The sequence below is a fragment of the Lipophrys pholis genome, assembly GCF_963383615.2.
Source record: "Lipophrys pholis genome assembly, chromosome: 12".
Classification (NCBI taxonomy): Eukaryota; Metazoa; Chordata; class Actinopteri; order Blenniiformes; family Blenniidae; genus Lipophrys; species Lipophrys pholis.
In genome coordinates this window covers 704,464-731,957 of record NC_137641.1, presented here as the reverse complement: position 1 = coordinate 731,957, position 27,494 = coordinate 704,464, and the positions used below count along the sequence as shown (strand labels likewise).

Below are 27,494 nucleotides of genomic sequence, written 5' to 3'. Positions count from 1 at the left end.
TTGAGTGAATGTTTGAATGGGTGTATGTCACACCCCCACCCCTTCTTTCTTGCTCTGCCCAATTCCTACCTCCGTCTTGCTCCGCTCAGGTATGTCAGTGAAAGTTCAACATATGAATGAGTCTCTACTCATCCGCTTCATTTCTTGAACACCAAGAGAGTAAATGAAGTCACTAAAGCCAACAATCTCAGTACATCTCAGGGGGGACGTCTGCTTCCTCTGCACCTCTGAAGTGTCAGGTATCCAGAAAGCACGGACGCCACACTTCTTCCATTCAAGGTATTCTGAAAGGACCACTAACTAACGAAAGCCGCCCGGCTATTCTTCATGTAGAGATGCTGCCTTTGAACTGGACACAATCAGTACTTGACCCTAATAGTCGATTTGTCATGGTTGCAGGCAAATGAGAGAATTCCGGTGATCCTGGCCTCACTCTCTGCTCCAACGTAGGATGATGATAAATTCATATCCAAATTCTTTTCATCTATACTTAATCTAATTAACTATTAGGTCATCATTGGCGGGGACTTTAATTTAGTCCAAGACATAAACCTTGACAGGTCATCAAGGAAATGAATGAGCATGGATATCTGCCAGGGATTTCCACCTTCATACCTCTCAGCTCGGTGTGAGGGCCCCCTGGAGGGCCAGGGCCCCCTGGAGGGCCAGGTTCCCATCTCTTCAATCATTTGGTTTCTTCTCAAAAGCCCATCGCTTGTTCCCCACGTATCAATTTTTTTTCTATTAGATGAAAAATTGTTACACAATGTACTCTCCAGTGAATACCATAGTATAGTAATTTCAGTTCATGCACCAACCTCTGTTGATATGAAGTTTTCTAACTGCAAACCGCCTCCAAACACTGGAAATTCAGTTCTCAGCTGCGCTCAGAAGCCAGCTTTAAATCCTTCCTAGCTTCTCAAATTAAATTCTTCTTTGAGATTAACAACGCACCAGGCATCGGGTTTGATAGAGTTTGGGAAACCTTTAAAGCCTATTTCTTCGGTCAAATGATCTCCTTCGTTTCCCATCTCAAGAAATCACAACAAACTAAACTGACAGAAATTTCAACTAAGATCCAAAACCTCGACCCCCAGTTTGCAAAAACACTGTGAACAGCGGCCTTCCATATGACTCTTTATCATCCTGTGAAGTTAAACAGCAGCTGCTTCACCAGACATTATTTCTCTTAGCAGGGAGACAAAGCAGGTAAATTATTTGCATATCAAGCTCACGCAATGAACACAGCCAGAGAAATCCCTCATATAAAGTTGTCCACGGGAGAGATCTGTCTTCTGAGTCCTCTCCACAGGACTGGGATCGCAATAACCCACTGGATGATTTCACATTCCCTCAATTGACTTTAACCACCTCAAAGCCCTGGGTGTACCTCTCACCGCAGCTGAAGGGACAGAAGCCATCAGATCACTTCACTCTGGTCAATCTCCTGGTCCAGACGGGTGCTACACAATTCTACAAATCATTCTCTGTCTCGCTGAGCCTAATCCTAGTTAGAATATTTAACCAAGCTTTCCAGAAAGGCAAACCTCCACCGACTCTGACTGAAGCCTCAGTCTCATTTTTATTAAAGAAAGATAAAGATCCACTGTTGTGTGACAGCTAGAGGCTGATATCTTTGCTTAATGTGGACTTCAAAATAATGGCTCAGGTTTTTGCCACTCGCCTCCAGAGATGAGATGAGATCTTATACATCAGGACCAGTCTGGCTTCATACCCGGGAGGCACTCCTTTTTTTGAACGTCTTTTTATTTTCAAATATAACAAAATAATATAAACACAGAACTTTTACATCAAACTCCCCCCCACCCACAGTTACTGGACCATCTGTAAGCTTACTAAGCAAATTTTTAAACATTTTGACAACAAGCGCGAAAATATAAAGTTAGAAATAACAGGTACGTAGTCACTTGGGTTATGTTTCAATATTAGCGGCTGCCATGTTTTCTACAAAAGGGATAAATGGCTGCCAGGTAATATAGAATTTTCTGGTGGACCCCCTAATGGTATATCTAATTTTTTCTAAATGAATATGACGCATGACTTCTCTAATCCATTGGCCATATGTTGGAGGCCGGGCATCCGTCCATTTAAATAGAATAAGTCTCCTGGCTAGCAGGGTGCAACAGGCCATCATATTTCTAAAGCCCCCAGGGTGAGGCCTGGCCCCCGGGGCCACACCAAACAGTAGATCATTGGAGGAGGATCTACTGTTATTCCACATATTATAAAGAACGTCTCAAAAATACACCTCCAGAAACTGTAGGTCTTTGGGCATAGCCAGAACATGTGTAGTAATGTGGCTGACGCTGGTTTGCAACGGTCACATGTAGGATCAATCTCTTTATTAAACCTAGTTAGTCTTTCTTTGGTCCAGTGAAGACAGTGGACTAGTTTAAATTGAACCACAGCATGTCTCAGGCCTATTGAGGAGGAGTAAATTCTTTGTTTTATTTTTTCATTTAGATCTGTTTCCCATCTGCATTGGAGAGAGTCCAGATTATCCACATTAGATGTATTTAGTAATATATACATTCTACTTACTTGTTTTGTGTGGACATTACATTTGAGAATTGTTTCTAGTCGAGTTTCAGGTGGACGTAATGGAAATTGAGCAAAGTTAGAGGCCACAGAATCTGTAGTTTGTAGGAACCTGAAGAAACGGGACTTGGGGAGGTTACATTTCTGTGATAGTTGTTCAAATGAAGCAAACCTGTTCTCAATGTAGAGGTTAGATAATGCTCTTATTCCTCTTCTTGACCAAATATCAAATGCCTCATCCATCATTGATGGGGCAAACAAATGGTTTCTTAATATTGGTGCTGAACATGATCAATGGTCAACAAGGTCAATGAGGTCAAAAGACCGAAACTGATACCAGATTTTGAGCGAATGAATGACAACTGGATTTGAGGTAAAGGATGAGCGAGGCTGATTTAGTGGTAACTTGGAACATAATAAAGGTACTGATGAAGTAGAACCAATGGAAGTTTTCTCTAGCACCGCCCATTCAGGGTCATTGACATCAATGCCATCATTCTTCACCCAATATAACAATACTCTTATATTGGCAGCCCAGTAGTAGTACATAAAGTTTGGAAGTGCCATACCTCCAGTTGAGCTCTGTAATATATTCATGTTGATTCTTGGTGGTTTTTTATGCCATATGAAGGATGATATCTGGCTGTTTAGGCTGTGGAAGAAAGACTTTGTCAGGAAGATGGGGAGACACTGAAATAAAGAAACTTAGGGAGTACATTCATCTTAATTGTGTTGATTCTGCCCCCGAGGGAGAGAGGTGGAGGGTCCCACTGTTCGAGGTTTTGCTTCACATTTAATAGCAGAGTTTGGTAATTGGCCTTAAAGAGATCTTTGTAGTCTGAATTAACCCTTCCATCCATCCATCCATCCATCCATCCATCCATCCATCCATCCATCCATCCATCTTCTCCCTCCCCGGGTGGTGGTGGTGTCAGTCTGAGCACCGTCACCCAGATCACATTGCACCATTAAGAACCTTCCTGCAGGTGGAGAGCCCACAGGAAGGTGGAGAGCCCACAGGAAGGTGGAGAGCCCACAGGAAGGTGGAGAGCCCACAGGAAGGTGGAGAGCCCACAGGAAGGTGGAGAGCCCACAGGAAGGTGGAGAGCCCACAGGAAGGTGGCGCCCGGCGTGGGACATGAACCCTCTACCTTGAGATGCTCTACCAACTGAGCTAGCCGGGGGCTGCCAATTCTAATATTTCATCTCTTGATTTTTTAAGACGTTCAGTGTTTACTCTTTTTTTATTTGCACAGTATGAGATTATTTGGCCCCTTAGATATGCCTTAGTGATTCCCATAGAAGGTGACATTCCTGGTGTTTGATTAATGTCGAGAAACATTTTAATTTCAGCTGATATAAAAGCGGTGAACTCTTAGTCTGAAAGAAGTAAAGGGTTAAGTCGCCACAGACGACATCTGATGTGTGTATTTGGAAACTGCATTTTCATAATGACTGGGCCGTGATCAGAGATGACTATGGCTCCATATTGGCAGTCTTTTAGTGTTTGAAGGATCCTTTTGTCTACGAAGAGGTAGTTAATAGGTGAATATGTCCTATGGACAGAGGAAAAGTAGGAATATGCTCTGGTAGTGGGGTTGTGAAATCGCCAGACATCTGTCACGCCATAGTTTTTTTAGGAAGTGCTGAATAGAGTGAGCTGATTTTGACAGGGATGCCCTCCTGGAAACACTCCGATCCATGTTGGAAGAAAGTGTACAGTTGGTGTCACCACCAAGTATCAGGTAGTGTGTTGTCATATCTGGTAAACGAGAGAAAAGGTTTGTAAAGAATTTGGGATCATCCCAGTTTGGGGCATAGATGCACACTAAAATAACTGGAAGTGTGTATAGGTTTCCCACAACAATGACGTATCGCCCAGAGCTATCTTTCTGTACATCTGATACTGTGAATTGAGTAGTTTTATTCATCAAAATAGCAACACCTCGAATCTTTGAGTGGAAATTGGATTGGTACACCTGACCAGCCCATCCTCTAAGAAGCCGAGTACTGTCTCCTGAGCTTATATGCGTCTCCTGCAGAAAGAATATGCCTGTGTCCAGCTGTTTTAGGTGTGAAAGGACTTTTTTCCTCTTTACTGGATGATTCATGGATTTGACGTTCAAACTTATAAAGTTAACAGGGTGGCTGCATCCTCTTAAGTTACTCATGTTGGCCATAGAGTGTATGCAAGGAAATATGCATCACACATGAAACCCAAGGACTGTAAAGTACAGTAACAAATATATTTAAAGAAAAAGGTGCAATGGAATGATTTTGTTTTGTAAAATGGTCCAGTTAGCTCCCCCCCAATGAAAATATGAACTGAAGTTTTCTTGTAGGGAAAAAAAAGAACAAAGAGAAGTTGTACATGTGTGAAATGCCGTTCCAGGAATTAGACTCACTCGGTATCACAGAACAAGCAGGTCAGAACAGGCACTCCTAAACATTTTAAACCTCAGGGGCACTGTCCAGCCTCCATACCTAGAATTATGCTCGTCTTCACATACGTCCTGGCCTTGCTCGGATCCGCAAACTCCCCGGCCTCTCCTTTGGAAGTGATTCTGAGTGATTCCGTACCGGACTCCCTGTCGGTGGCGAAGGAGCTTAGTCAGCTCCGTGAACGCGGCCCGAGCCTTGGCCACTGCCGGAGTGTCGTCAGGGAAGATGGTGAGCAGTTCTCCTTTAAAACATAATGGCCGGCGGATGCGAGCGCGGCGCAGGACCTCGGCGCAGTCTTGGTAGTAGTGAAGTTTAGCGATGGCGCGCGGTTTTCCAACCGATCTCCGCGGGTCCGGTGTGAACGCTCGACGAGCGGCTCTTTGTCCAGCTGCAGCACCTCCGTTAGCAGCTCCGACACCGTCGCTGTGGCGCTGGAGTCAGGTGTTTCCGGGATGCCGATGATTCTTATATTGCACCTCCTCATTCTCCCTTCCATGTCCTCACACTTATCTTGGAGTTTCTATCTTCATATCACTTACTGTATTCTGGAGAGTGGCGACTTCCTCCGACCATGTTGGGAGCCCCCCCTCAACCTCTCTGATGTTCACCGTCATTTGGTCGATCTCGGTTTCAGCCCAGCGGTGTTGTTGATTATCTCCGTTTTCACTGCTTTCAGCTCGCTCCTAAGAAAATCTAAATCTTCAGCGAGGGCATTTTTCAGGTCAGACTTTATCACCGCTGAAATATCCGCTTTAAGTGAGAGAAGGATTTCTGACTTTAAGCTCTCCGGTATCCGCTGGGGGTGGGGTCTTCTCACCTGGACTCCTGGAAACACTCTGGTCTGAGGAGTTGCTTGGCCTCGTGCTGGCCGGGCCAGAATACTTATATTTCTGCAAATTAGTCGCCATTTGCCCGCCCCCACTGAGGAAGTCTTCTTTGCAGTTATATTAACAAAGTGGTAGTTGCTGTATACATAGAAATACTATATCGCGTTTAGTAGAGGCTCGACCGCAGCTCAAAAAACACGGCTTACTCCATCGCGGTCAAGCCACGCCCCCCAGGCACTCTATTATTTACACTCCCCCCACAGATTCGAACCAGGCACTCCATGTTCTACACCCTCAACAGATTTTGCTTTAGTGCTAACTTTATTTCTTGGATGCGATTACTCTACTCATCCCTAGTCGCCTCAGTTAATCTTAATGGAATTCGGTCCAAAACGTTTCTTACGTTACTCTCATATGACCACTGTTTTGAGTAATGAGTAATCTAATCCAAACCAGTAATCAGATTAAGGTTGCTGTGCGTTACTATTGTAGGGTCCCACAGCAAGAAGCTGCTTTATTATGAAACAGAACTGCATTCTCCTCCAAACTGACGCTGTCGCTGATTAGCATCATGAGCTATTGTGCTAGCCAGGTAGCATGCTAACACGCGTTAGTGTCACTAGCTAGCACGTACGAGATGCTAATGGTAGCATCAGCTAGCGGCGCTCACTGGAGGAGCTGGGCAGCAGGATGCCAGCACAAAAACTTTCCTCTGGAATCTTCGAGTTATGTTGTTCACTTTGTGAGGATGGATAAACATGTCATTTATGGGTTTTTTGTAATAAGTGTCTTTCTTTCTTTCAACCTCTGTTATCTTTTTATCGTTTTTTTTCCTGATATTTTCTCCTTTTTTGTAAGGAATCTGACATTGTTTGACTTCTCAAAGACTCCCTGGAAATGACTCCTGGCTGTAACTGCCAGGATGAACAGACAAAGAGGTGCAGAGTCTCCATCCGTTGGTAGAATTCAGAAATGAACCCTCCTTTTGTTTATCCTGTTCTTACAACCAGGAGACCTTCGTCACTGTCCTGTATTAAAAAAGCATCATTTACTCAGTTGGGAAAACTTGGTCAAATATTCTCATCCTTAAAATAATACATGGTTTGTCATCACCCCCACTCAGAACGTTCATTACCCCTGGAACATCAGAACTCAGGAGAACAAGGGGAGCAGCGAGAGGCGACTGCATCGTCCCTCTAAGACAAAGCCTCTTTGGTCAAACCAGCTTTTCTGTCCGAGCTGCTCACGAATGGAACCCCACCCCCATAGCAATTAGAAATATCAATACATATTATTCATTTAAAATACAGTTTAAAAAAAAATGGCTCATTGAAAATCAGAGCTGTCATCACTGACATGATCACCTCTTGCTGCCCCCTGCTGGTCTCTGGTCTCTTCTGGTCTCTGGTCTCTGCTGCCCTCTGCTGGTCTCTGCTGGTCCCTGCTGGTCTCTGCTGGTCTCTGCTGGTCTCTGGTCCCTGCTGGTCTCTGGTCTCTGCTGGTCTCTGCTGGTCTCTGGTGGTCTCTGGTGGTCTCTGGTCCCTGCTGGTCTCTGGTCCCTGCTGGTCCCTGCTGGTCTCTGCTGGTCTCTGCTGGTCTCTGGTCCCTCGTCTCCTAACTCGTCCCCCGTCTCCTCGTCTGACTCGACTCTGTTATTGTTGGTTTGTACCAGTTTTATTGTGACGTCTGTCATGTTTGGTTTCTGGTTTCTTTTAACAAATATTTTTACTGTGTTGTATTTTATCGCATTGTGTTCCGCGTATAACTGTAATTTTCTCCCTTTAGGACGACACACAACAACTGTACAGGGACTACAGAGGAAGAATAGCCATTATGCTAATTCTGCCATATTTTGCAGCAATGTATATTAATATGCACGGTCCCTGTAATAAACATCCAGTATGTGAAGCAGCTGCCATCCTCATTTGAACATTCCTGTATTTTGTGTGTTTGTAGGAGCTGCATCGAACGCTCTGCGTCAGCCCTACTTGTGGTTAACCATCATCCTGACTGTGGGCATCAGCCTGCTGCCGGTCATCTGCATCCAGTTCCTCCACAAAACCATCTGGCCCTCTGTAGGAGACAAGGTGAGATCTCTGAGCTGGTCAGAACCTCTGGGGGGGGGGGGGTGATTTCCTCATTGACTGATGATAGGATGCTGGAGCCAGAAAAAGAAAAGGCGTTTGGTTCCTTATAGATTTACACTACCAGCAGTTATATTTATAATGTTAACACGTCTCAGTTATCCTTTGACGAGATTGCAAAACAAAGATGATCTAATCGGGGATACTATGACCAAGGACTTATCATCTCTTGATAGAAAAACCAGAAAGAGAAACTTTCTAGAGCATGAGAACTGGCCGTTCCTTAAAGTTTTGATCCTGAATTAATTGTTCGAAAGCTAAAGAGCTAGCAATAGCTGGTTAAGTTGAGTCTGTTAGTCCAATCACAAAATGTGAGATTGAATAGTAAACACAACAAATGATGAAGCTCTTGCTCAATTCGATAAAGAAGAAAAAAAGATAATGACTCACCACTTCCCTCTACAGGCCCCCCCATGCTTTCCTTGCCCGCGTGTGCGCAGAGTACACGCGGCGTCAAAATCGTCATCTGCCACTGTGCGCTAGGGCCTACGCCGACCCCTCTGCGGACCACATTGTGTGATAGCGTGACCTGTGCATGCTGACTGTGCATGCTGACTGTGCATGCTGACTGTGCATGCCAAACCAAACACAGTGCTCTGACTGACAGGGATGCGTGGACCAATGCACATGCATGCAACACGTAGAACATAGACACAATGGTGTATGCACCCGCGGCCCGCGCACCGTCAGCAATTTGCCTTAATACACAACAGTGACAGTAACTGGCCCTTTACCACTACCTTAGTAGTGAAGTGTATTTTCATATACTTTCATTCATATATTTTCATATTTCCTTTGGCTACTTTTGTGTGTGATCAGAAAACATGTTCTGTGTGATCAGGCTCCTCAGCTCGGAGTACTGGTGCCGGGAAGTCTGGAGTGGGGCAAAGGTCCGGTCACATTCTGACTTGGGAGCAGTAAGGAGGGCTAGAAAAGTGAAACAGCCGTTTCTCTCACCGACTCAAGCCACCAGTCTCTGATTTTTGATGCCACCTGATTTGATATTAAACATTTTTATCCAAACAAAGAAGCATGGGTGAAGCATTTCGGCACCTCCTCTGCAGATATGGGCTGATTCTGATACTACCAGTTTGATATTAAATCCTTTGAATCCAAGCATTAAGTATCAGCAAAGTTATTTTCATTCTCTTCATCACCTAATTCACCTCGGTAGTAGTGAGAAGTGAGAAGAAATAATGGATGTGTGTCTCTGCAATGACCCTGCTGATGTTCCTTCATCCTGCAGGTCCAGAAAAACAGGAAGAAGTATGAGCTGGAGCTGGAACAGGAAGAGAAGAAAAAGCCTTCCGCCTTCCAGCGCGGCGGGCGGTCCCGCCGGTCCGCCTATGCCTTTTCACACTCCCGTGGCTACGCGGACCTTATCGCATCAGGACGGAGCATCCGACGGCGCCCGACGGGCAGGGGAGCCAACCAGGATAGCATCAGGGAGGTCCCGCAGAGGGACGCCGACAACATCTGAGAGCAGAGATGGAGCAGAGAGGAGTGCTCAGTGTGACCCCTCCAGGCTTCTCTGGAGCCTGACTCCGTCTCATCAGGCTGGTTGTTCCTCGGACGCGTTCACGAAGCGCCGCTGCACCGCCTCTGCTCCGTGCACAAACTCACCAAAGAGACAGCCGCCATCACCAGGGTCAGAGGTCACATAGCTTCTCCATGACAATCACTGCTGTTTAACTCAGGATTTTAATGATTAAAGTTTTACTTTCAGCCAGTTTCTCTATGTTCCCCCACTTCTGACATCATCATTCTCTTGCTCTGGGATGATTTTAACCTCCTTTTTTGTGGATTACTGGTATATCGCTTCTCTAATGACAGATATCAATATACCAGTTTGGAGTTTTCTTTCCGTTCATTACATCTTCACATAAAAACATTGAACCAAAGCTATACTTTGTAAAAAAATAATATTTTAAAGCTTTTATTGTGGTGGGATGTTACTATGCCAAGCTATGCAATGGTGGTTGGATATTTTGTAGCGTGTCTTATTTCAAACAGAAGATGTGAATAAGGATCTTTTCTCTGTGCTGCTTCAAAATACCCAAGTGTACTTATACAGCTGTTGAAATAACTTTTTTTGGGGGATGCCATCCTTCAAAATCTTCCAAATACCTCTTTTAAAGCTCCAACTAGGGCTCTTTTTGTTCTGTGCCTTGCATTTTGTTCTGGTTTTGATATTTCTTCTGAGGTGCCCTTTAGCCTGCATTAAGGAAATGTAATGGAGGAGCGTAAATTCAAACAGTGATGGTTTCTTGATTTGTCTTGTTTTTTTTGTTTTTTTTTAACTATTCAGAAGTGGCATTAAATCTTTCAGTCATTTGTAAACAACCTGTGACAAACCGACACACAGAGTTTATGACTCCATTTGATCATTTAGGACAAAAGCAAAGTCGCTTCCTGCACCGACTGTTACTGTATGTTCTTCCTGTTGGTGGCGCTGTCTGCAGACCAGGTCATTACTGAGTGAATGGATGATGGTTGCACAGTACTCTGTTATGATGATGGTATTTTATCATGAATACAACAATTAATAAAAGCCAAGGGCATTATTAGGTTTCTGCAACAAGAGGTTTCCTGCTTTTTTGTCTGTGGTGAGTTTCATTTTATTGACATGAGATTTCAAGATCTGAGATAGTTTACCACAATATATTGATAACCCTGTGAGGAGTCCTGATATGCAAATGAAATGAGTACGGTGAGACCAGAGGCTCCCACCGTCCCTCCCACTCAAACAGTCAACCAACGGCCACCACCGGAGCTGTCTAATCCCTGGCCTGGCCTTGTACCGCCTCGGTAAGTTGGTTATTTTTAATAGTAATTCTTTATTTTGTGCACAATTGTTGTAGAAGACAGTAGAGAAGAAGAAAAGGTGCATGTTCAAATCCTTTTCAGTGCTAACAAATGTTGCCATTTCTTCTGTTGGAAAGCTCTCATAATTTCATTTTTGGTGTCAAGTCCAAGCAATATATAATCAATTCTATTAATACTTAGTACTCAATAATACTACCTATAAACACCAATGTGCCACTCTAATACTAGTAATTGGACTCGTAATACTTGTGTATATTACAGAAACTCTCCTGGATTCCCCAGGATCCTACACCAGGGTCCTGTTTGTGGACTGGACCCCCAGGGTTTTGTCCTCGCCCCTCTGCTCTTCTCCCTGTACACCACATGTCAAACTCACCACGTTATTGTATGTGGCTCGCGAGGGCTTAAACAGCTGATTGTCTTAAAATATATACTGTGTTGTTTTCAATAGAAACGTAGAGCACGCCTTCGGGTGTGCATCTATTGGGAACAATACGGTAATTCCATGTGCCTTTGTTGACATGTCCAGATTAACATGTTCCTCGCGCTGACCCGTGTTCCACCTGATGGCGGTCAAGCCCCCCATGAGAAACCGCACGTGGCGGCGAGCGGCAAACCGCCGCCCCCCGTACGCTGCATTGGGGCACGGACACGGAGGGACAAGGGCCCAACAAGGTGCGCGGCGGATTGGTAGAGGGACGGGGTGACTGCTCCGGGCAGAGCGGTGTTAAGAATAAAAAAAACAAAAAAAGCTTAAAAACATTTAATTGACTGTTCATTTTATCAAGTGGCGAGCTTTGTTTCTTCCAGCTCGCCACATCTTTGTAAAACTTTGACCACAAACTACGTTTCCCACAATGCATTCTGATCGTATTATTTGTATTATACTAAAGATGTAAATCTGCAGTTTTGCTGCTATCTGACACATTTACAATTTGTATATGATTGTTCATTAGTGTGTGTTGTCCGGATCAAATGAATGAATAAATAAATAAATATATTTCCCATGAAGATTGCAGTAAAAATTTTCAACAAGTTGAATTGAGAAATATAAACGATCCCAAAATGTCCAGGAAGAGAAAACTTGACGCAGAAGAAAGTCTGTTCCATAAACGAAGGGAGGAGAAGACATGTTTGTGCTTCAAGGAGGAAAAACAGTTTGTCTTTAGTGTTCTGAGGCGTGTCGCTTTCAAAGAGTAAAATATAAGTTCACATCTTGACACCGAGTACGGAGGGAAGTATGACAGAGAGCAACTCGCAAATATATATTTTATCAATTCAAATGCATATATAATATTTGGAATGTGAATAAGTAATAAAGTCAGAGTTATTTAAAATTGAGGAGTAGTTACATTTATTTTAAATTATATTTGGTTACATTTAGTTACATTTATACTGTCTTAGTTACATTTGGCCCTTTGAGGGCAGCCATGATGCTGACGTGACCCTCGGTGGAAACGAGTTTGACACCCCTGTTGTACACCAACAGCTGCACCTCCAGTCATCTATCGAGCTCCTGAAGTTTGCAGACGACACCACCCTCATGGGGCTCCGCTCTGATGGAGATGAGTCTGCTTACAGATGGGAGACAGGATGTCTGGTGTCCCTGGAGCTCAATGCCTTGAAGACAGTGGAGATGATTGTGGACTTTAAGAAGCAAAGCTTTTACTAGCCCCGTGGTATTATTGAACCTGTGTGACCTTGTTAATGATAAAAACAATAAACTAGTATTTCCTGGGGTGCAATTCCCTAGGTGGCGTTGCGGGACGGGCAATTACAAGTACAACAATACATTGATCAGGCCACACATAGAACAGTCTAAGTTGTTGTTTACATCCTGCGCTTTGCACGAGTTGTTTAGTTAACTTTTTCTTTTTTTTGCAGCCACGCAGCTGAAGCTGGAATTTCCGGGTTGGTTCAGAGAGCGCGAACGCTCCGACGGCACAAAGCCGTGTGTGGACGCGGCCCGAGTCCGATCGTCGCGTAGCATCACGTAGCATCATTTAGCACGTGGCGGCCCACGCAATGGAGCACCACGGCCCACGCAAGCGAGCGGACGTGCGGACTCGGTAGAGCATCGGGTACAGCTGTAGCGTCGGATCCCTCGTCCCGGTCCTCGTCCCGGTCCTCGTCCCGGTCCTCGTCCCTGTCTCGCGTCTGCTCTTTTAGGGCCAACATCAAAGTTGCGCAGCAAAAAAAAAAAAACAAAAAAAAAATTGTGCAAAGCTGAATCTGTTAACAACAGAGGATTCAAACAGCCGACATATTAAAATATTGATGCCGTGTCGTAAATCACTGACCAATCAGCAAATGGCTCCTCAAAAATGGACCGTTCTGTTATCCTGAGTACCCCGACGGAGGGCTGACGGAATAGCATCAACCTTTGGAGCGGTTATTTCCGCAAAAATCCCAAATTCTTGCGGTGGAAACCCGAAACGTACCAGACCATACCACTCCATTCCTGCACTTTTTGTGCAGTGGAAACGGGGCTTTTGACATCAAGGACTGCACATTGATGCAGGGTAGTAGTGGGGCCCCATTAGGGAGGTTCCCCATGTGTCATTGTAATGTGTCCTGGGGTTTCAAGTTGTGTCACTGATTTCTGCCGTCTGTCGGGGGCCCCCTACTGGCAACTAGCCAGTGATTACTTGAAAAAGGGCCCCGTGCGGGGGATTGTCGATGCGCTGTCGTTGCAGCATCTCAAAGCAGTTACATTATTTTGTCATTGAAATTGACTGATGTCAGCCGTCCCTCGGGGCCCCCTTCAGCTCGGGGCCCCCTTCAGCTCGGGCCGAGGCAATTGTCTGTGTTTCCTACCCCGTTGCGGCGCGAGTGTTGAGTGAGGAATGAGTGTTGTCATGCGCAGTGAGTGATTCCAGTGTGACGTCATCGAGGTCAATCCAACATGGCGGCTCCCAGCTGGTAATACTAACTTTTACGTCCGACGGGAAGAAAAAACAAAACAAAACAAAGAGACAAAAGGGAAATGAAGCTTGCCCACAACGCTGGAAGAAGAAACCATCGAAGATCTTCAAGCCGACTTGGATGAGTGTGTAGCAGAATAGTCCTGTCTGGGACAGGACTATTTAAGGTGGTTTAAGTCTCTGGCTAAGAGGGAGATGTAAACCAATCAGGACAGTCCACCCTACTATAAAGCGGGGGGCTGGTCTCCGTGTGCGCCCTCTCTCTCTCCAAGGCTGAGGCCACGCCCCTGTCGCTCCGCTCCGCACTTCCGGAAACATCGTGACTCCGAGCTGGTTGAACCCGCATCACGTTGTGGATTGCTGCTGGTAGGTCACGCTTTTTGTCCAGTTATAGCCTCTCAAGGCACGGAGGTTACCCGCATGTTAAAGCTCGCTAAAGTTGTAGGAAGCTACGGGTACAACGCTCAGACGTGCTTTCCCTCCCAGGTGTGGCCCACCGCGTCCCTGAGGTATGGAGCCTAAATGGTGCCAGTCAGTAAATGATGTGTTTGGCTCTCGATGTGAGCTTCCCCTGTGATCCCTGTTTACATTTAGTGGCTGCATCGGAGAGCTGCGGCTGCTACTGGGTCGCTGCTCCTCGCCGCTGCTTTGCCTCCCGGCTGTTCTGCCTCACTACGGCCTCACCGGACTTCCAGCCCCGCTCCTAGCCGTGTAAACTCCAGCCTCATCTCGGCTGCCGGGCCGGCCACGGCTGGGCCGGGTTCTGCCCGTTCTGGTTTTAACCTTTGGTGTCAAACCACTGCCTTAAGTTGAGCTTCCGCCTCCTTTTAAAACGTGTACGTAGTGGGGTTCCACTGTTTTCGGTTCATGTTGTTGTGGTTGACTTTCTGTTATGTTTATTGTTTTGGTTTAATGTTTCATTTAGTGTAGATAACCTCATTTTGTTTAGTTAAAATATCATTTCCTTTGTACTTGCTGTATAATATGATAGGTGGCTGTTTGTCATCTATCATATGGTCTTTGCTTTTCTTTTCCTGTGTTGAGTGTTCCCTATTCAGTATATCCCTCCATTTCAGACGCTGAGCCCCTATGGTGGTGGACTTGTGTGTGTGTGTGTGTGTGTGTGTGTGTGTGTGTGTCCCGGTGACCTCCCCCTGGGATCCACTCGCCCCCGTCGACACACTGCCCCGAGGTAAGCTGGCTCTGAACTGGAACACCTCCCCCTTTATTTTACGAGTGTTATTTTATGAGTGATTTCTTAAATTGTCAATAAAAAGATATTATATTGTCAAGGAACCACGTCTCTTGCCTCTTGGTATAACGGACCTGTGTGCCTCTAAAGAAGTGATCAGAGGTGGAACAATTCCCCGGGTGGCGTTGTCAGCAACTTGCTGAGTCTTTGGGAACAAGTTTCCACTCGGCTCTAAGCTCCCCCACAATCTTGGTTATCCAGCCCCATTTCGCCACAAGTGCTACGACCGTCTCATCGTTACGAAGACTCCACAGACCTCATCATCCAAAAGAAATCGTCCTGAACCGTCTCCACCCATGAGTTCCTCGCCGTCCAAACAGTTCAAGGACATCCTGGACAGCATCAACACCAAGCTGTCCAGCTTCGATGCCCGGCTCGCTCTGGTCCAGCTGCTCCAGTTCCAGGCTCTCCGGGACTCGCTGGAGTTCAGCCAGCAGCAGGTGGTAGAATTGACCGCTGAGAACCAGGGACTACGGGACGAGGTGAGGACACTGAGCAAAGGACTGACCGGGCTGACAGAGGAGAACAAGAAGATGGAGTCCTTCCTCGATCTCCAGAGTCGGAGCATGCGGGACAACCTCGTCTTCGCGGGACTGCCCGAGCGGGCGGAGGAGGACGCCGAGACGTCACTGCGGGACTTCATGCAGGTGAGCCTGAAGCTGCCCGCCGACACCGTGAGTAAGATCACCTTCGCCCACGTCCACCGCCTGGGAGCAAGACGACAGGAGGACCAGCGCCCGCGTCCACCGCCTGGGAGCAAGACGACAGGAGGACCAGCGCCCGCGTCCACCGCCTGGGAGCAGGACGACCAGCGCCCGCGTCCACCGCCTGGGAGGAAGACGACAGGACAACCATCACCCGCAGCCCGTCATCTTCCACCGCCTGGGAGGAAGATGGCAGGACAACCAGCGCCCGCGGCTCGTCGTCTTCCACCGCCTGGGAGGAAGACGACAGGACGACCAGTGCCCGCGTCCACCGCCTGGGAGGAAGACGGCAGGACAACCAGCGCCCGCAGCCCGTCGTCTTCCACCGCCTGGGAGGAAGACGGCCGGACGACCAGCGCCCGCAGCCCGTCGTCTTCCACCGCCTGGGAGGAAGACGGCCGGACGACCAGCGCCCGCAGCCCGTCGTCTTCCACCGCCTGGGAGGAAGACGGCCGGACGACCAGCGCCCGCAGCCCGTCGTCTTCCACCGCCTGGGAGGAAGACGACAGGACGACCAGTGCCCGCGTCCACCGCCTGGGAGGAAGACGGCCGGACGACCAGCGCCCGCAGCCCGTCGTCTTCCACCGCCTGGGAGGAAGACGGCCGGACGACCAGCGCCCGCAGCCCGTCGTCTTCCACCGCCTGGGAGGAAGACGACAGGACGACCAGTGCCCGCGTCCACCGCCTGGGAGGAAGACGGCAGGACAACCAGCGCCCGCAGCCCGTCGTCTTCCACCGCCTGGGAGGAAGATGGCAGGACAACCAGCGCCCGCAGCCCGTCGTCGCCGTTTGACCATTTCAAACAGGAAGAGTCGCAGCAGGGAACTGCGAGGGACGAACGTCAGCGTCAACGACGTTGTCAATGTGAAGGGCCAGCTGTTCCAGGACCCCGCCGTCCCCCCCTGGCTCTACTGATGGTCCTCACACACTGAGTATAACACACACATCACAGGTGTACTCAGGTCCAGGTAAGTATTTAACAGTAACATCAGTAAACATCATGAACAACCTCTATTAAGGCAAAGCTAATTAATATTCCATCATTAATGTACACGATGTTTACTATATTGTTATAGTAATAATTATCTTGGACTTGCACCGTCAGCGCTGGGATGTAAAAAAGGAAGAAAACAAAAACACTCGTTACGTCTCCGCTTAATGTCCCCTCTGGGTTTGAATTGGTTCTTTTCTGTTTCTGGTTTCTCACTTTTCTTTCTATTCCTCCCCCTCCTCCCTCGTTTTAATAACCAACATTTCCACTGTTTTCACCATTGAAACCGCCACATCACAATCAGCTGTCACCATATCACACACTCATATATTGGCAGACACACACTCTGTTTGTCACCTGGAAGGTACGAGGACTGGGCAGGCAAATAAGACCAAAAGTTTTTGAACACTTAAACAAACTATAGGCAGACATTGTCCTATTACCAGAGACACACACACCTACCACAGGACATCACAAACTGATTTCACCACAGTTCCCTCACACACACTCAGCTTGGTAGAACTCCCAGCAGAGAGGCGGAGCTACATTAATCATCAATAAAATATAATTGTCTTGTAAAGACACAATCACAGATCCAGAGGGAAGATTTATAATTCTCATCATCTCTCTTCAGAACATAGAGATGTGGATCACAAACATCTACGGCCCAAATGTTGATGACCCTCCTTCTATCACAACTTCTTCACCCTCTCAACACACTCTGACCAAACACTGATAGTGGGAGGAGTCCTCAACAAGGTCCTCAATCCACAAGTACACAGAGGTAGTAAGGCAGTAAACACCGACACTGGGAATCCACTGACATAGTCCAGCAGTACATGAGTGACTATGGTCACTAATCAATAGATCTAGTCCAGCAGTACATGAGTGACTATGGTCACTAATCAATAGATCTAGTCCAGCGGTACATGAGTGACTATGGTCACTAATCAATAGATCTAGTCCAGCAGTACATGAGTGACTATGGTCACTAATCAATAGATCTAGTCCAGCAGTACATGAGTGACTATGGTCTTTGAGACGCTTGGCTCACCTCTCATCCCACTCTTAAAGAGTACACCTTGTACTCAGCAGTGCACCAATCCTATTCAGGGTTAGATTACTTTCTGGTGAGTAAATCAGTGATTAAAGACACCTTGGACACACAGATTCACCCCATCACTATCAGTGACCTTTGACCTTTGACCTGTCACTATGACAGTCACTAATAGAACAATCACCCTCCTATCAGACAATGGAGATTTAACACACCACTGCTCAAGGGTCCAGACTTCCTCACATTCTTTAAAAAACAATGGTCAATCTTTTTAGAAACAAATGACCTGTCTGGTGTCTCTCCCTGTGTCCTCTGGGAGGTGCTAGACCTGCCTGGTGTCTCTCCCTGTGTCCTCTGGGAGACGCTAGACCTGCCTGGTGTCTCTCCCTGTGTCTCTCCCTGTGTCCTCTGGGAGGCGCTAGACCTGCCTGGTGTCTCTCCCTGTGTCTCTCCCTGTGTCCTCTGGGAGGCGCTAGACCTGCCTGGTGTCTCTCCCTGTGTCTCTCCCTGTGTCCTCTGGGAGACGCTAGACCTGCCTGGTGTCTCTCCCTGTGTCCTCTGGGAGATGCTAGACCTGTCTGGTATCTCTCCCTGTGTCCTCTGGGAGGCGCTAGACCTGCCTGGTGTCTCTCCCTGTGTCCTCTGGGAGACGCTAGACCTGCCTGGTGTCTCTCCCTGTGTCTCTCCCTGTGTCCTCTGGGAGACGCTAGACCTGCCTGGTGTCTCTCCCTGTGTCTCTCCCTGTGTCCTCTGGGAGGCGCTAGACCTGCCTGGTGTCTCTCCCTGTGTCCTATGGGAGGCGCTAGAGTCTTCATGAGAGGTACAATCATTTCTTACTCCTCATACAAGAACAGAGGACAAAATAAAGGAGAAAGACCTGGAAGATAAAATCAAAACCATGGAGACAGCTCATGCTGCCTGCAAAGACCAGCGCCTATTGATGGAACTAAGGAAATTAAAAATAGATTTGAATAAAATAATTGAACATAAAACACAATTTCAACTGCAGAGACTACGCTGGGAGAACTTAGAACATGGTAATAAATCTAGCAAACTCTGAGCCAATCAGTTAAAAGGAAATAAAGAAAACTGTACAGTCCCCTCAGTCCAAACTTAAAATGTTAAATCACTTTTAACCCTCAAGAAATAAACAATACCTTCAGAGAATTTTACAATAAAACTTTACTCTTTACAAATTGACTCTTCACAATCTGAAATAGACTTTCTGAGCACAGGTGACCTCCTGGAATTAAAAGACCAACAGATCCAAGGCCTTGAAGCTTCCATCTCAGTAGAAGAACTGCATGAAGCGCTCCAGCACATGGCTGATGGTAAAGCTCCAGGACCTGGTGGTAAAGCTCCAGGACCTGGTGATAAAGCTTCAGGACCTGATGGTAAGGCTCCAGGACCTGGTGGTAAAGCTTCAGGACCTGGCGGTAAAGCTCCAGGACCTGGTGGTAAGGCTCCAGGACCTGGTGGTAAAGCTTCAGGACCTGGCGGTAATGCTCCAGGACCTGGTGGTAAAGCTCCAGGATCTGATGGCAAGACTCCAGGACCTGACGGTAAAGCTCCAGGACCTGATGGTTAAGCTCCAGGACCTGATGGTAAGGCTCCAGGACCTCACGGTAAAGCTCCAGGACCTGACGGTAAAGCTCCAACTCATCCTGCCACAACCCCAATCCCTACTCCTGCCTACTTTCTTACCACCCTCCTTAGCCCGACAGTGGAGTGCGCTAAACGTGCGATGTGATTGCAGACTCACACATCTGAGACACTTCTGACATCATCTAATGCCCCAAGGACCGACAAGACAAAGCCACAGGCCACGTGTCTTTGTACCAGCTGCGGCCATCATTCACCATCATTGGTGAGGCCTGTTGCACATACATCCCTGATAACACTGATGAGGTGGAATCATTCAGCAGGCTCTCTCAGAAATGTCAAGCCTCAGGAATCCTGTTCAGACCTCCATGTCATTGCCCTCCTTTGACCTTTGGTCCTGGCTCACCTTAAGTGGCATATCCTGTTGAAACTACTTGTGGCCATACCCATTCTGTTTTGCTTCTGTACTTGCTGTGTGTTCCCTATGATGCAGCGTCGCATCATCATCTCTCAATCCCTGTCAAACTCCCTGCAGAATCCTCCAATCCAGGCCTGGACTACCCTGACCTCTTCCCTGACCTCTTCCTCTTATCAGACGACCTTGACATGGTTGTTTCCTTTTGCTTTAGCTCAGCTGCCGCCAGGACGGTGAGAACAAGAAAGCTTTCTCACTCACAGGTGTGGGAACCGAATGGTGGTTCTCACCCCTGTGTTGTTGACCTCTCCGTCCTGGCACGCTCGCCCCCTCCCATCCCAATATACTCACACCCTCCCCTCGAAGATAGCATGTGGCACATGCCCTGAGCAGATTGACGTGTGGTGTCTGCATTGTGTCTGACAGAAGAACTCTGTTTCACCACTTTATTCCAAGAGCAGCAATAGAAGAATTCCACATCCTAAACTAATGAAGCACAGGTACTGCAGTCTGTGGCCAGGAGAGAGTGCCTGTCATGGGACGGAACTGAGGCTCAGACAGCAAAACAGGACACACAAAATTTAGTTCACTGATTTATTTGAACCAAAAGAAGAGTGGAGAAAAAAAAACTACTAAGGCAAAAACTAATACTAAGATTTAAACAGAAAACGATCAGGAAACTCCTGACGGAAAAGCTACTGGACAAGTAAAAGCCACTAAGCACTCTCTGGGGGGCTAAACTAACAGCATAAAACAGAGAGTACTAATGCAAAATGAATCGCAGCCAAAGAGGACGGACGGAGGAGTCTGGCACAGGAGTGGGGAGGATCGGCTGATGAGTGGGACGAGTAGAGGGGATCGTTGTTCCAGGCAGGTAGCGGGGAATCCAGCGACGAGGAGGGTCAGAATGAGGTAGGTTTACGGTTTGGCGTCGATTAGTGCTCAGCCGGTGTTTATGTAGAGGTGTGAGTACTTGCAGGTGGGGAGGCCACTCCCCGTCACAGCTGGAAGCAGTTGAGGTGATTGGAGGTGCGAGGTCAGGGAGGCCACCAGATGGTGCCAACGGACCAAATTAGGTTGAAGAAGTGGAGGGCATGACAGTGCCAAACTGTTTTAATTCATAGGTTTCTAGAAAGGATGTTTGATAATGACGATAAAGACTGTTTAGTATACATGTGTGAACATAAAGAATTTCAGAGCCCAGAGCTCATTTGACTGATTATTCTTTGGAAAGCTTGATAATGAGACTGGCCTATAATAAATCACTTTGTTTGTGTGACTTTGATTCTTTTAAATGAAAAGCTGTGAAATTAGATGTCAGTAAGTTTCCTAATGCACAGCAATGTCCAGTGACAGTGGAGATTCATTGTGTTGTTTATCAGCAGCTTGTATGTGGAAAGCGGTTTTTCCCAGCAGTCAGCTGACAGCAGCTGACCCACTCAGCAGCTTTTCTGCTGACTCAGAGGAAGTTCTCGTCACTGGGTTTTTCCTCCAGACGAGTTCAGGCACAGCAGCAAAGGCTCCTCTGTTTCCTGGGCTCTTTCCCCTCTCACACAGTCCACTTGGTCTCACAGGAAGTCGGTGCTTGAGGAGTTTCTCAGGTCTTTCCTCCAGGTCTCGGACCAGCATGTCGTTTCTGGAGCGGGTCCAGCAGGCTCTGGAGGACGCCGGGCAGCGACACGTCCTACACTTCTGGCCGGAGCTCAGTGAGCAGGAGCGGGACTCCTTCTTGCAGGAGCTGAACCAGCTGGACCTGAAAGGGCTGAAGAACCACTGTGAGGGGGCCGCCAGGGCTGCAGCCGCCCGGGACACCGGACTGGACCTGAACATAGAGCCGGTTCCTCCGGAGAGCCTCGGCAGCGCGACCAGGAGCTGCAGAGAGACGCTGACTGGCTGGGAGCAGGAAGGTAAGAGAACCAACATGAAGGAAAATGTCTCAGCATGAGAGTAGAACCTGCTGAGAGAACTGGGGAGAGCAGTAAGGGAGCATGGACTTCTTTCTTCACATTATAATATCTGGTTGGCAGTTTTTTAAAACATAGTACAACCCTTCTCATGATAGTTTAGTTGAAATATCAACTAAGTCATCATACAGTTTGTACTGAAGCTTATGATTCAAAATGTTCCCTTTTCCATTTCTAAAGATGTGTACTTGATTATTAGGACATAACCAAGTTTTACCCAGCAGGTATTTATTTTTGGCATGATTACAATTTTATTTAATTCTGGGCAAAGACCCTCAACTGCAGTTCTGGGGCACCCTGCTCAGGAGCCCTGCCCCTCACTAGTAGGGCTTTTCCACCAAAAGAACCAGGTTCTAGTTCAGGGCCGGTACCAGAGCCGGTTCTTAATTTGAGCACCACCAAAGAACCGGTTCTCTTTCCACCGTTAACGGAGCCAGTAGAGCTACGTCACTGCGTCACTCCGAAACGTGAAACGTCACTGATTTCACCAATGTGGCGCTGACAGCCTCGTCCAGGAACCAGGAGACGGACTGTACCAGAGGTTTAGTCCGGGTCGCTCCATCTAGTCTGACCTGAACCTCTGATGCACCAAAGAGCCAGAAGACATTACGTCTCTTCTTGTCTCGTTGGTGTTTGTTCACGTCCGTCTTGTTTTACTCCGGAGCCCCAGAGTGGACATAGAGGGACAAATAATAACACCTGTTTGAGTTTGGGTCTTATTTTTCACCATTTGGGCGTTACATAGTGAATTTCTGCTCCTTTCACTTTATTTCTGGGAGTGTCTGAATCAAAAGCTTCAACATGAAGAATGGAGGATTACAGTGATAGAACGAAGCTCTAAAACTGTTTCCATGGCAACCTAGGTAAACACTCTGATTAAAGTTCTTCTTCACATGAAGCCGTTAAAAAGCTCATTATGTCTATAAACTCCAAGATTTTATTTACAGTAGTTTGTACTTTGTTTTTTAGTTGCTGATGAAGCAAAAGTATTTATTATAAAGAAGTTCTGTGGTTATAAAATAATATTGGAGCGTCGCGGAGCGGAGCAGAGCGCCCCCTGCTGCCTCACACTGCCTTGCTCAGCGGCTGCAGCTCCTCAGCCGCGGTCAGAACGTGAAGCAAGACCTGGACGTGATGTTAGTTAGAATGTTACAATGGAAAGTGTGGAAAATAAACGACAATGGAAAACTGCTTTTAAATTATAGCTGACGTAGCTGACTGACAGGTGGAGCTCTGCAGCGTCTCGAGAGCCGCAGCTCCGCGAACGCGGATTAAATAATCCCGTTCTCTCGTATTATTAACTTCAGGGAACGACTTATTATATCATTCCCACGTGTATTTTATTTTTTTTTCTCTAGAACCACTCTGGGGCTCCGTGTTCGCTGGAGTTTTCAGAAAGCCGGTACAGCCTCGCTTCTGCCTTGTAGGTAGTGATACCTCCAGAGATACCTCCAGAGATAACTCCGGAGATACCTCCAGAGATAACTCCAGAGATAACCCCAGAGATACCTCCAGAGATAACCCCAGAGATACCTCCAGAGATACCTCCAGAGATAACTCCAGAGATAACCCCAGAGATACCTCCAGAGATACCTCCAGAGATACCTCCAGAGATACCTCCAGAGATAACTCCGCCCCCAGCTGATGACACTTCGGGCCCCGCTCTGGCTCCTCCGAACTAGCTCCTGGTTCTTTCCCGCTAGTTCTTGTCCCGGGCCAGACTTAGCACCAGTTCTTTGTCTTTCCACTGCCAAAGCCCCGGCCTATCAGGGGCTAAACTGCTGCTACGCTGGTCCCACTTCGTTGCTGGACCAATGAGGAGCCAGAGAGGAGGCAGAGCTACAAACTACTATAAATGAAAGCTTGGATTTTTTTAGCCATAAAATGAGCTTTTTAATGGCTTCATGTGAAGAAGAACTTTAATCAGAGTGTTTACCTAGGTTGCCATGGAAACAGTTTTAGAGCTTCGTTCTATCACTGTAATCCTCCATTCTTCATGTTGAAGCTTTTGATTCAGACACTCCCAGAAATAAAGTGAAAGGAGCAGAAATTCACTATGTAACACCCAAATGGTGAAAAATAAGACCCAAACTCAAACACGCGTTCTTTTTTTTTCTATGTCCACTCTGGGGCTCCGGACTAAAGGAAGACGGACGTGAAAAAACAACAAAAGAAATATGAGGAGACGTAATGTTTTCTGGCTCTTTGGTGCATCAGAGGTTCAGGCCAGACTGGATGGAGCGACCCGGATGAAACCGATGAATACAGACTGTCTCCTGGTGCTTGTATGAGCACTATCAGCACTAAATTGGTGAGATCAGTGACGTATCACGTTTCGGAGTGACGCAGTGACGTAGCTCTCACTGGCTCCGTTAACGGTGGAAAAAGAACCGGTTCTTTGGCGGTGCTCATTTAAGAACTGGCCGTGGCACCGGCCCTGAACTAGAACCTGGTTGTTCTTGGTGGAAAAGCCCTCCAGCTGATGACGTGTCATGTCCCGCTCTGGCCCAGAAACGATGTGGTGCCAGCTTCACACCCGTTTAGCCCCTTATAGGCTGGCATTTTGGTGGTGGAAAGACAAAGGGAGGCCAACAGGGGGCGTATTAATCAGATGCCAGAAACATCTCAACTGGCTCCTCTCATGGAGGAGTAGTGGCTCAACTTTGAGTCTCTCCCAAATGACTGAGCTCCTCAATCTATCAAGAGTGATGCTCGCCACTCTGCGGAGAAAACTCATCTCAGCCGCTTGTACCCGCGATCTCATTCTTTCTTTCATGACCCAAAGTTCATGACCATAGGTGAGGGTGGGGATGTAGACCTACCAGTAAACAGAGAGCTGTGCTTTATAGCTCAGCTCCCTCTTCACCACAATGGTCCAGTACAGTGACTGCATTGCGGCAGCCTCCTGTCCCAACCTGTGCCAATCTAGTCCACAAAACACATGTAGACTGGATTGGCAAACTACCTTGCCCCCTCGATAATCTGTGAGAGGGTGAAGACCTGGTCTGTTGTTCCACAGACAGGACAAATCCTGCATTCACATTATTATTATTATTCATAGTGCCTGTCTCTTTAAGAGGTGAGGCGCTAAGATCACTATTTCTAGGATGCCAACAATTTTTCAAAAACATTTTTTGCAGTTTTTTCGACGCGTAACCAGACCCGCACCATTTGGAGCACGTACACAAAAAGCACATCAAAACGTGTGAAAAATTCGTGAATAGTGTGCTCTGACTTTTTATAAGCACCACGGCTAAGGGTTTCCTAATTTTTTTTTAAAAAACAGCAAAAGGACAGGAACAAAAAGAAAAATCTTACTTTTCGTTAGAGTGGGAGAAGCTGTTGATTTTACTCCCAAAAACCATCTATCGCTCATCGCTATGGCTATATTTCTTCCTCTTTCTCATCATATTAAACATCAAAACGTAGCTACAGGCTTTGTGCTTCTAACACGGGGCCCCTTTTGTCTGGGAAATAAACAGTTCTCTCAATAAAAGACTTAATTGGCAGCAAGTGCACAATTTCCTCCCATCCACTCCAATGTATTTTGGTGAGACATTTTCTCGCTCAAACCCAAGATTTTGGACATTTGTCTCAAGTCCTCACGTGGAGATGGAAAGTTTTTAAAACATGAGAAGCTCACTAGTCCTTAAACTTCTTCTCACGCTGACGGTGAAGAAATCTTTCAAGTGTCACGGTTCTCGAACTATAATCAGTTGTTCAGGAGGTGCGCATCACATTTGGTGGCTGTATGTGAGCCAACCTCTGCAACTCAGTGACAGGTGCTGAGCCAGTGTCACGTGCACCGTCTCCATGGCAACAGACACAGTTGCACCTGATCTGCCTGGGAACACACACTGCTCCTTTGATAAAGTGGACATGTGATGTCATGGTTAGGCCTGTCATGATAACAAATTTTGCTGGACGATAAATTGTCCCAGAAATTATTGCGATAAACGATAATATTGCCCTTTTGATACAATTTTTCCACTAATATATCAATAATGGTATAATAATGCAAGTATACCCTTTTAAAGATAAATAAACTTTTAATTCTTAAGAATATTTAAAATTGGAATTGTATCGGGCAACATCCTTTACCAAAGGAGACCAGCTCATGTTCCCCCACAATTTTTTGCCACGACAACATTTAAAGGAACCCGCTCATCGGAGCGTTCAGGGAAACTCATGATGTCGGAAAAAGGAGCAGATCATGTAAGTTACCAAAGCAATAATCTGCCTAGAACAACTTTAAATCATATAAAACCCAAATGGGCTTTTTGTAGTCCATCTGCAGTTTTTTCACCACTGCAGACGTCATTAACCTGCCTCGGAAAAAGGACGCAGATCATGGAAGTTACCAAAGCAATAATCTTTGAGTTTATATCAGCGGTTAGAGGCACAGGAGAAAGTGGTAGAAATGCGCTTTTTGTAGTTCATTTTCAGAAACTTGTAGTTCTTCCCCCACCATGGCAGACGTCACTAACTACAGCCGCCGTCGCTTTATTATGACGTCACTAAGTGAAAGTCTGACTGCCTCACCACCGTGATCTCCTTTACTAACTCCTTTAGGAAGCTTTCTAACACCTTTCCTTAACTCCTTTAGGAAGCCTCCAAACTCCTTTCCTTATCTCCTTTAGGAAGCCTAATAACACCTTTCCTTAACTCCTTTAGGAAGCCTCCTAACACCTTTCACTAACTCCTTTAGGAAGTCTCCTAACACCTTTCTTTATCTCCTTTAGGAAGCCTCCTAACACCTTTCCTTATCTCCTTTAGGAAGCCTCCTAACACCTTTACTTATCTCCTTTAGGAAGCCTCCTAACACCTTTACTTATCTCCTTTAGGAAGCCTCCTAACACCTTTACTTATCTCCTTTAGGAAGTCTCCTAACACCTTTCACTAACTCCTTTAGGAAGCCTCCTAACACCTTTCACTAACTCCTTTAGGAAGCCTCCTAACACCTTTCCTTAACTCCTTTAGGAAGCCTCCTAACACCTTTCACTAACTCCTTTAGGAAGCCTCCTAACACCTTTTACTAACTCCTTTAGGAAGCCTCCTAACACCTTTCACTAACTCCTTTAGGAAGCCTCCTAACACCTTTCCTTAACTCCTTTAGGAAGCCTCCTAACACCTTTCACTAACTCCTTTAGGAAGCCTCCTAACACCTTTCCCCTATCTCCTTTAGGAAGCCTCCTAACACCTTTCACTAACTCCTTTAGGAAGCCTCCTAACACCTTTCCTTAACTCCTTTAGGAAGCCTCCTAACACCGTTCACTAACTCGTTTAGGAAGTCTCCTGACACCTTTCCTTATCTCCTTTAGGAAGCCTCCTAACACCTTTCCTTAACTCCTTTAGGAAGCCTCCTAACACCTTTCCTTATCTCCTTTAGGAAGTCTCCTAACACCTTTCCTTAACTCCTTTAGGAAGCCTCCTAACACCTTTACTTATCTCCTTTAGGAAGTCTCCTAACACCTTTCCTTAACTCCTTTAGGAAGCCTCCTAACACCTTTCCTTATCTCCTTTAGGAAGCCTCCTAACACATTTCCTTAACTCCTTTAGGAAGCCTCCTAACACCTTTCCTTATCTCCTTTAGGAAGCCTCCTAACACCTTTCCTTATCTCCTTTAGGAAGCCTCCTAACACATTTCCTTATCTCCTTTAGGAAGCCTCCAAACACCTTTCCTTATCTCCTTTAGGAAGCCTCCTAACACCTTTCCTTATCTCCTTTAGGAAGCCTCCTAACACCTTTCACTAACTCCTTTAGGAAGCCTCCTAACACCTTTCCTTA

At 46.6% G+C, this 27,494-nt stretch overlaps 2 protein-coding genes across 2 annotated transcripts in view; both read left to right on the top strand.

Annotated features, from left to right (window-relative positions):
* The window catches only part of atp8b1 (ATPase phospholipid transporting 8B1), a 95,002-nt gene extending 84,456 nt beyond the window's left edge, over positions 1-10,546 (top strand). Inside the window, exons 29-30 of the mRNA XM_080477493.1 lie at positions 7,785-7,915; positions 9,219-10,546. Of these exons, the coding sequence (XP_080333619.1) occupies positions 7,785-7,915; positions 9,219-9,452 (365 nt within the window). The 3' untranslated portion in view covers positions 9,453-10,546. The remainder of the gene's footprint in view (positions 1-7,784; positions 7,916-9,218) is intronic.
* A 10,617-nt stretch (positions 10,547-21,163) lies between these two features.
* The window catches only part of uap1l1 (UDP-N-acetylglucosamine pyrophosphorylase 1 like 1), a 46,030-nt gene continuing 39,699 nt past the window's right edge, over positions 21,164-27,494 (top strand). Inside the window, exon 1 of the mRNA XM_080477529.1 lies at positions 21,164-21,650. Coding sequence (XP_080333655.1) covers positions 21,371-21,650 — 280 coding nt within the window. The 5' untranslated portion in view covers positions 21,164-21,370. The remainder of the gene's footprint in view (positions 21,651-27,494) is intronic.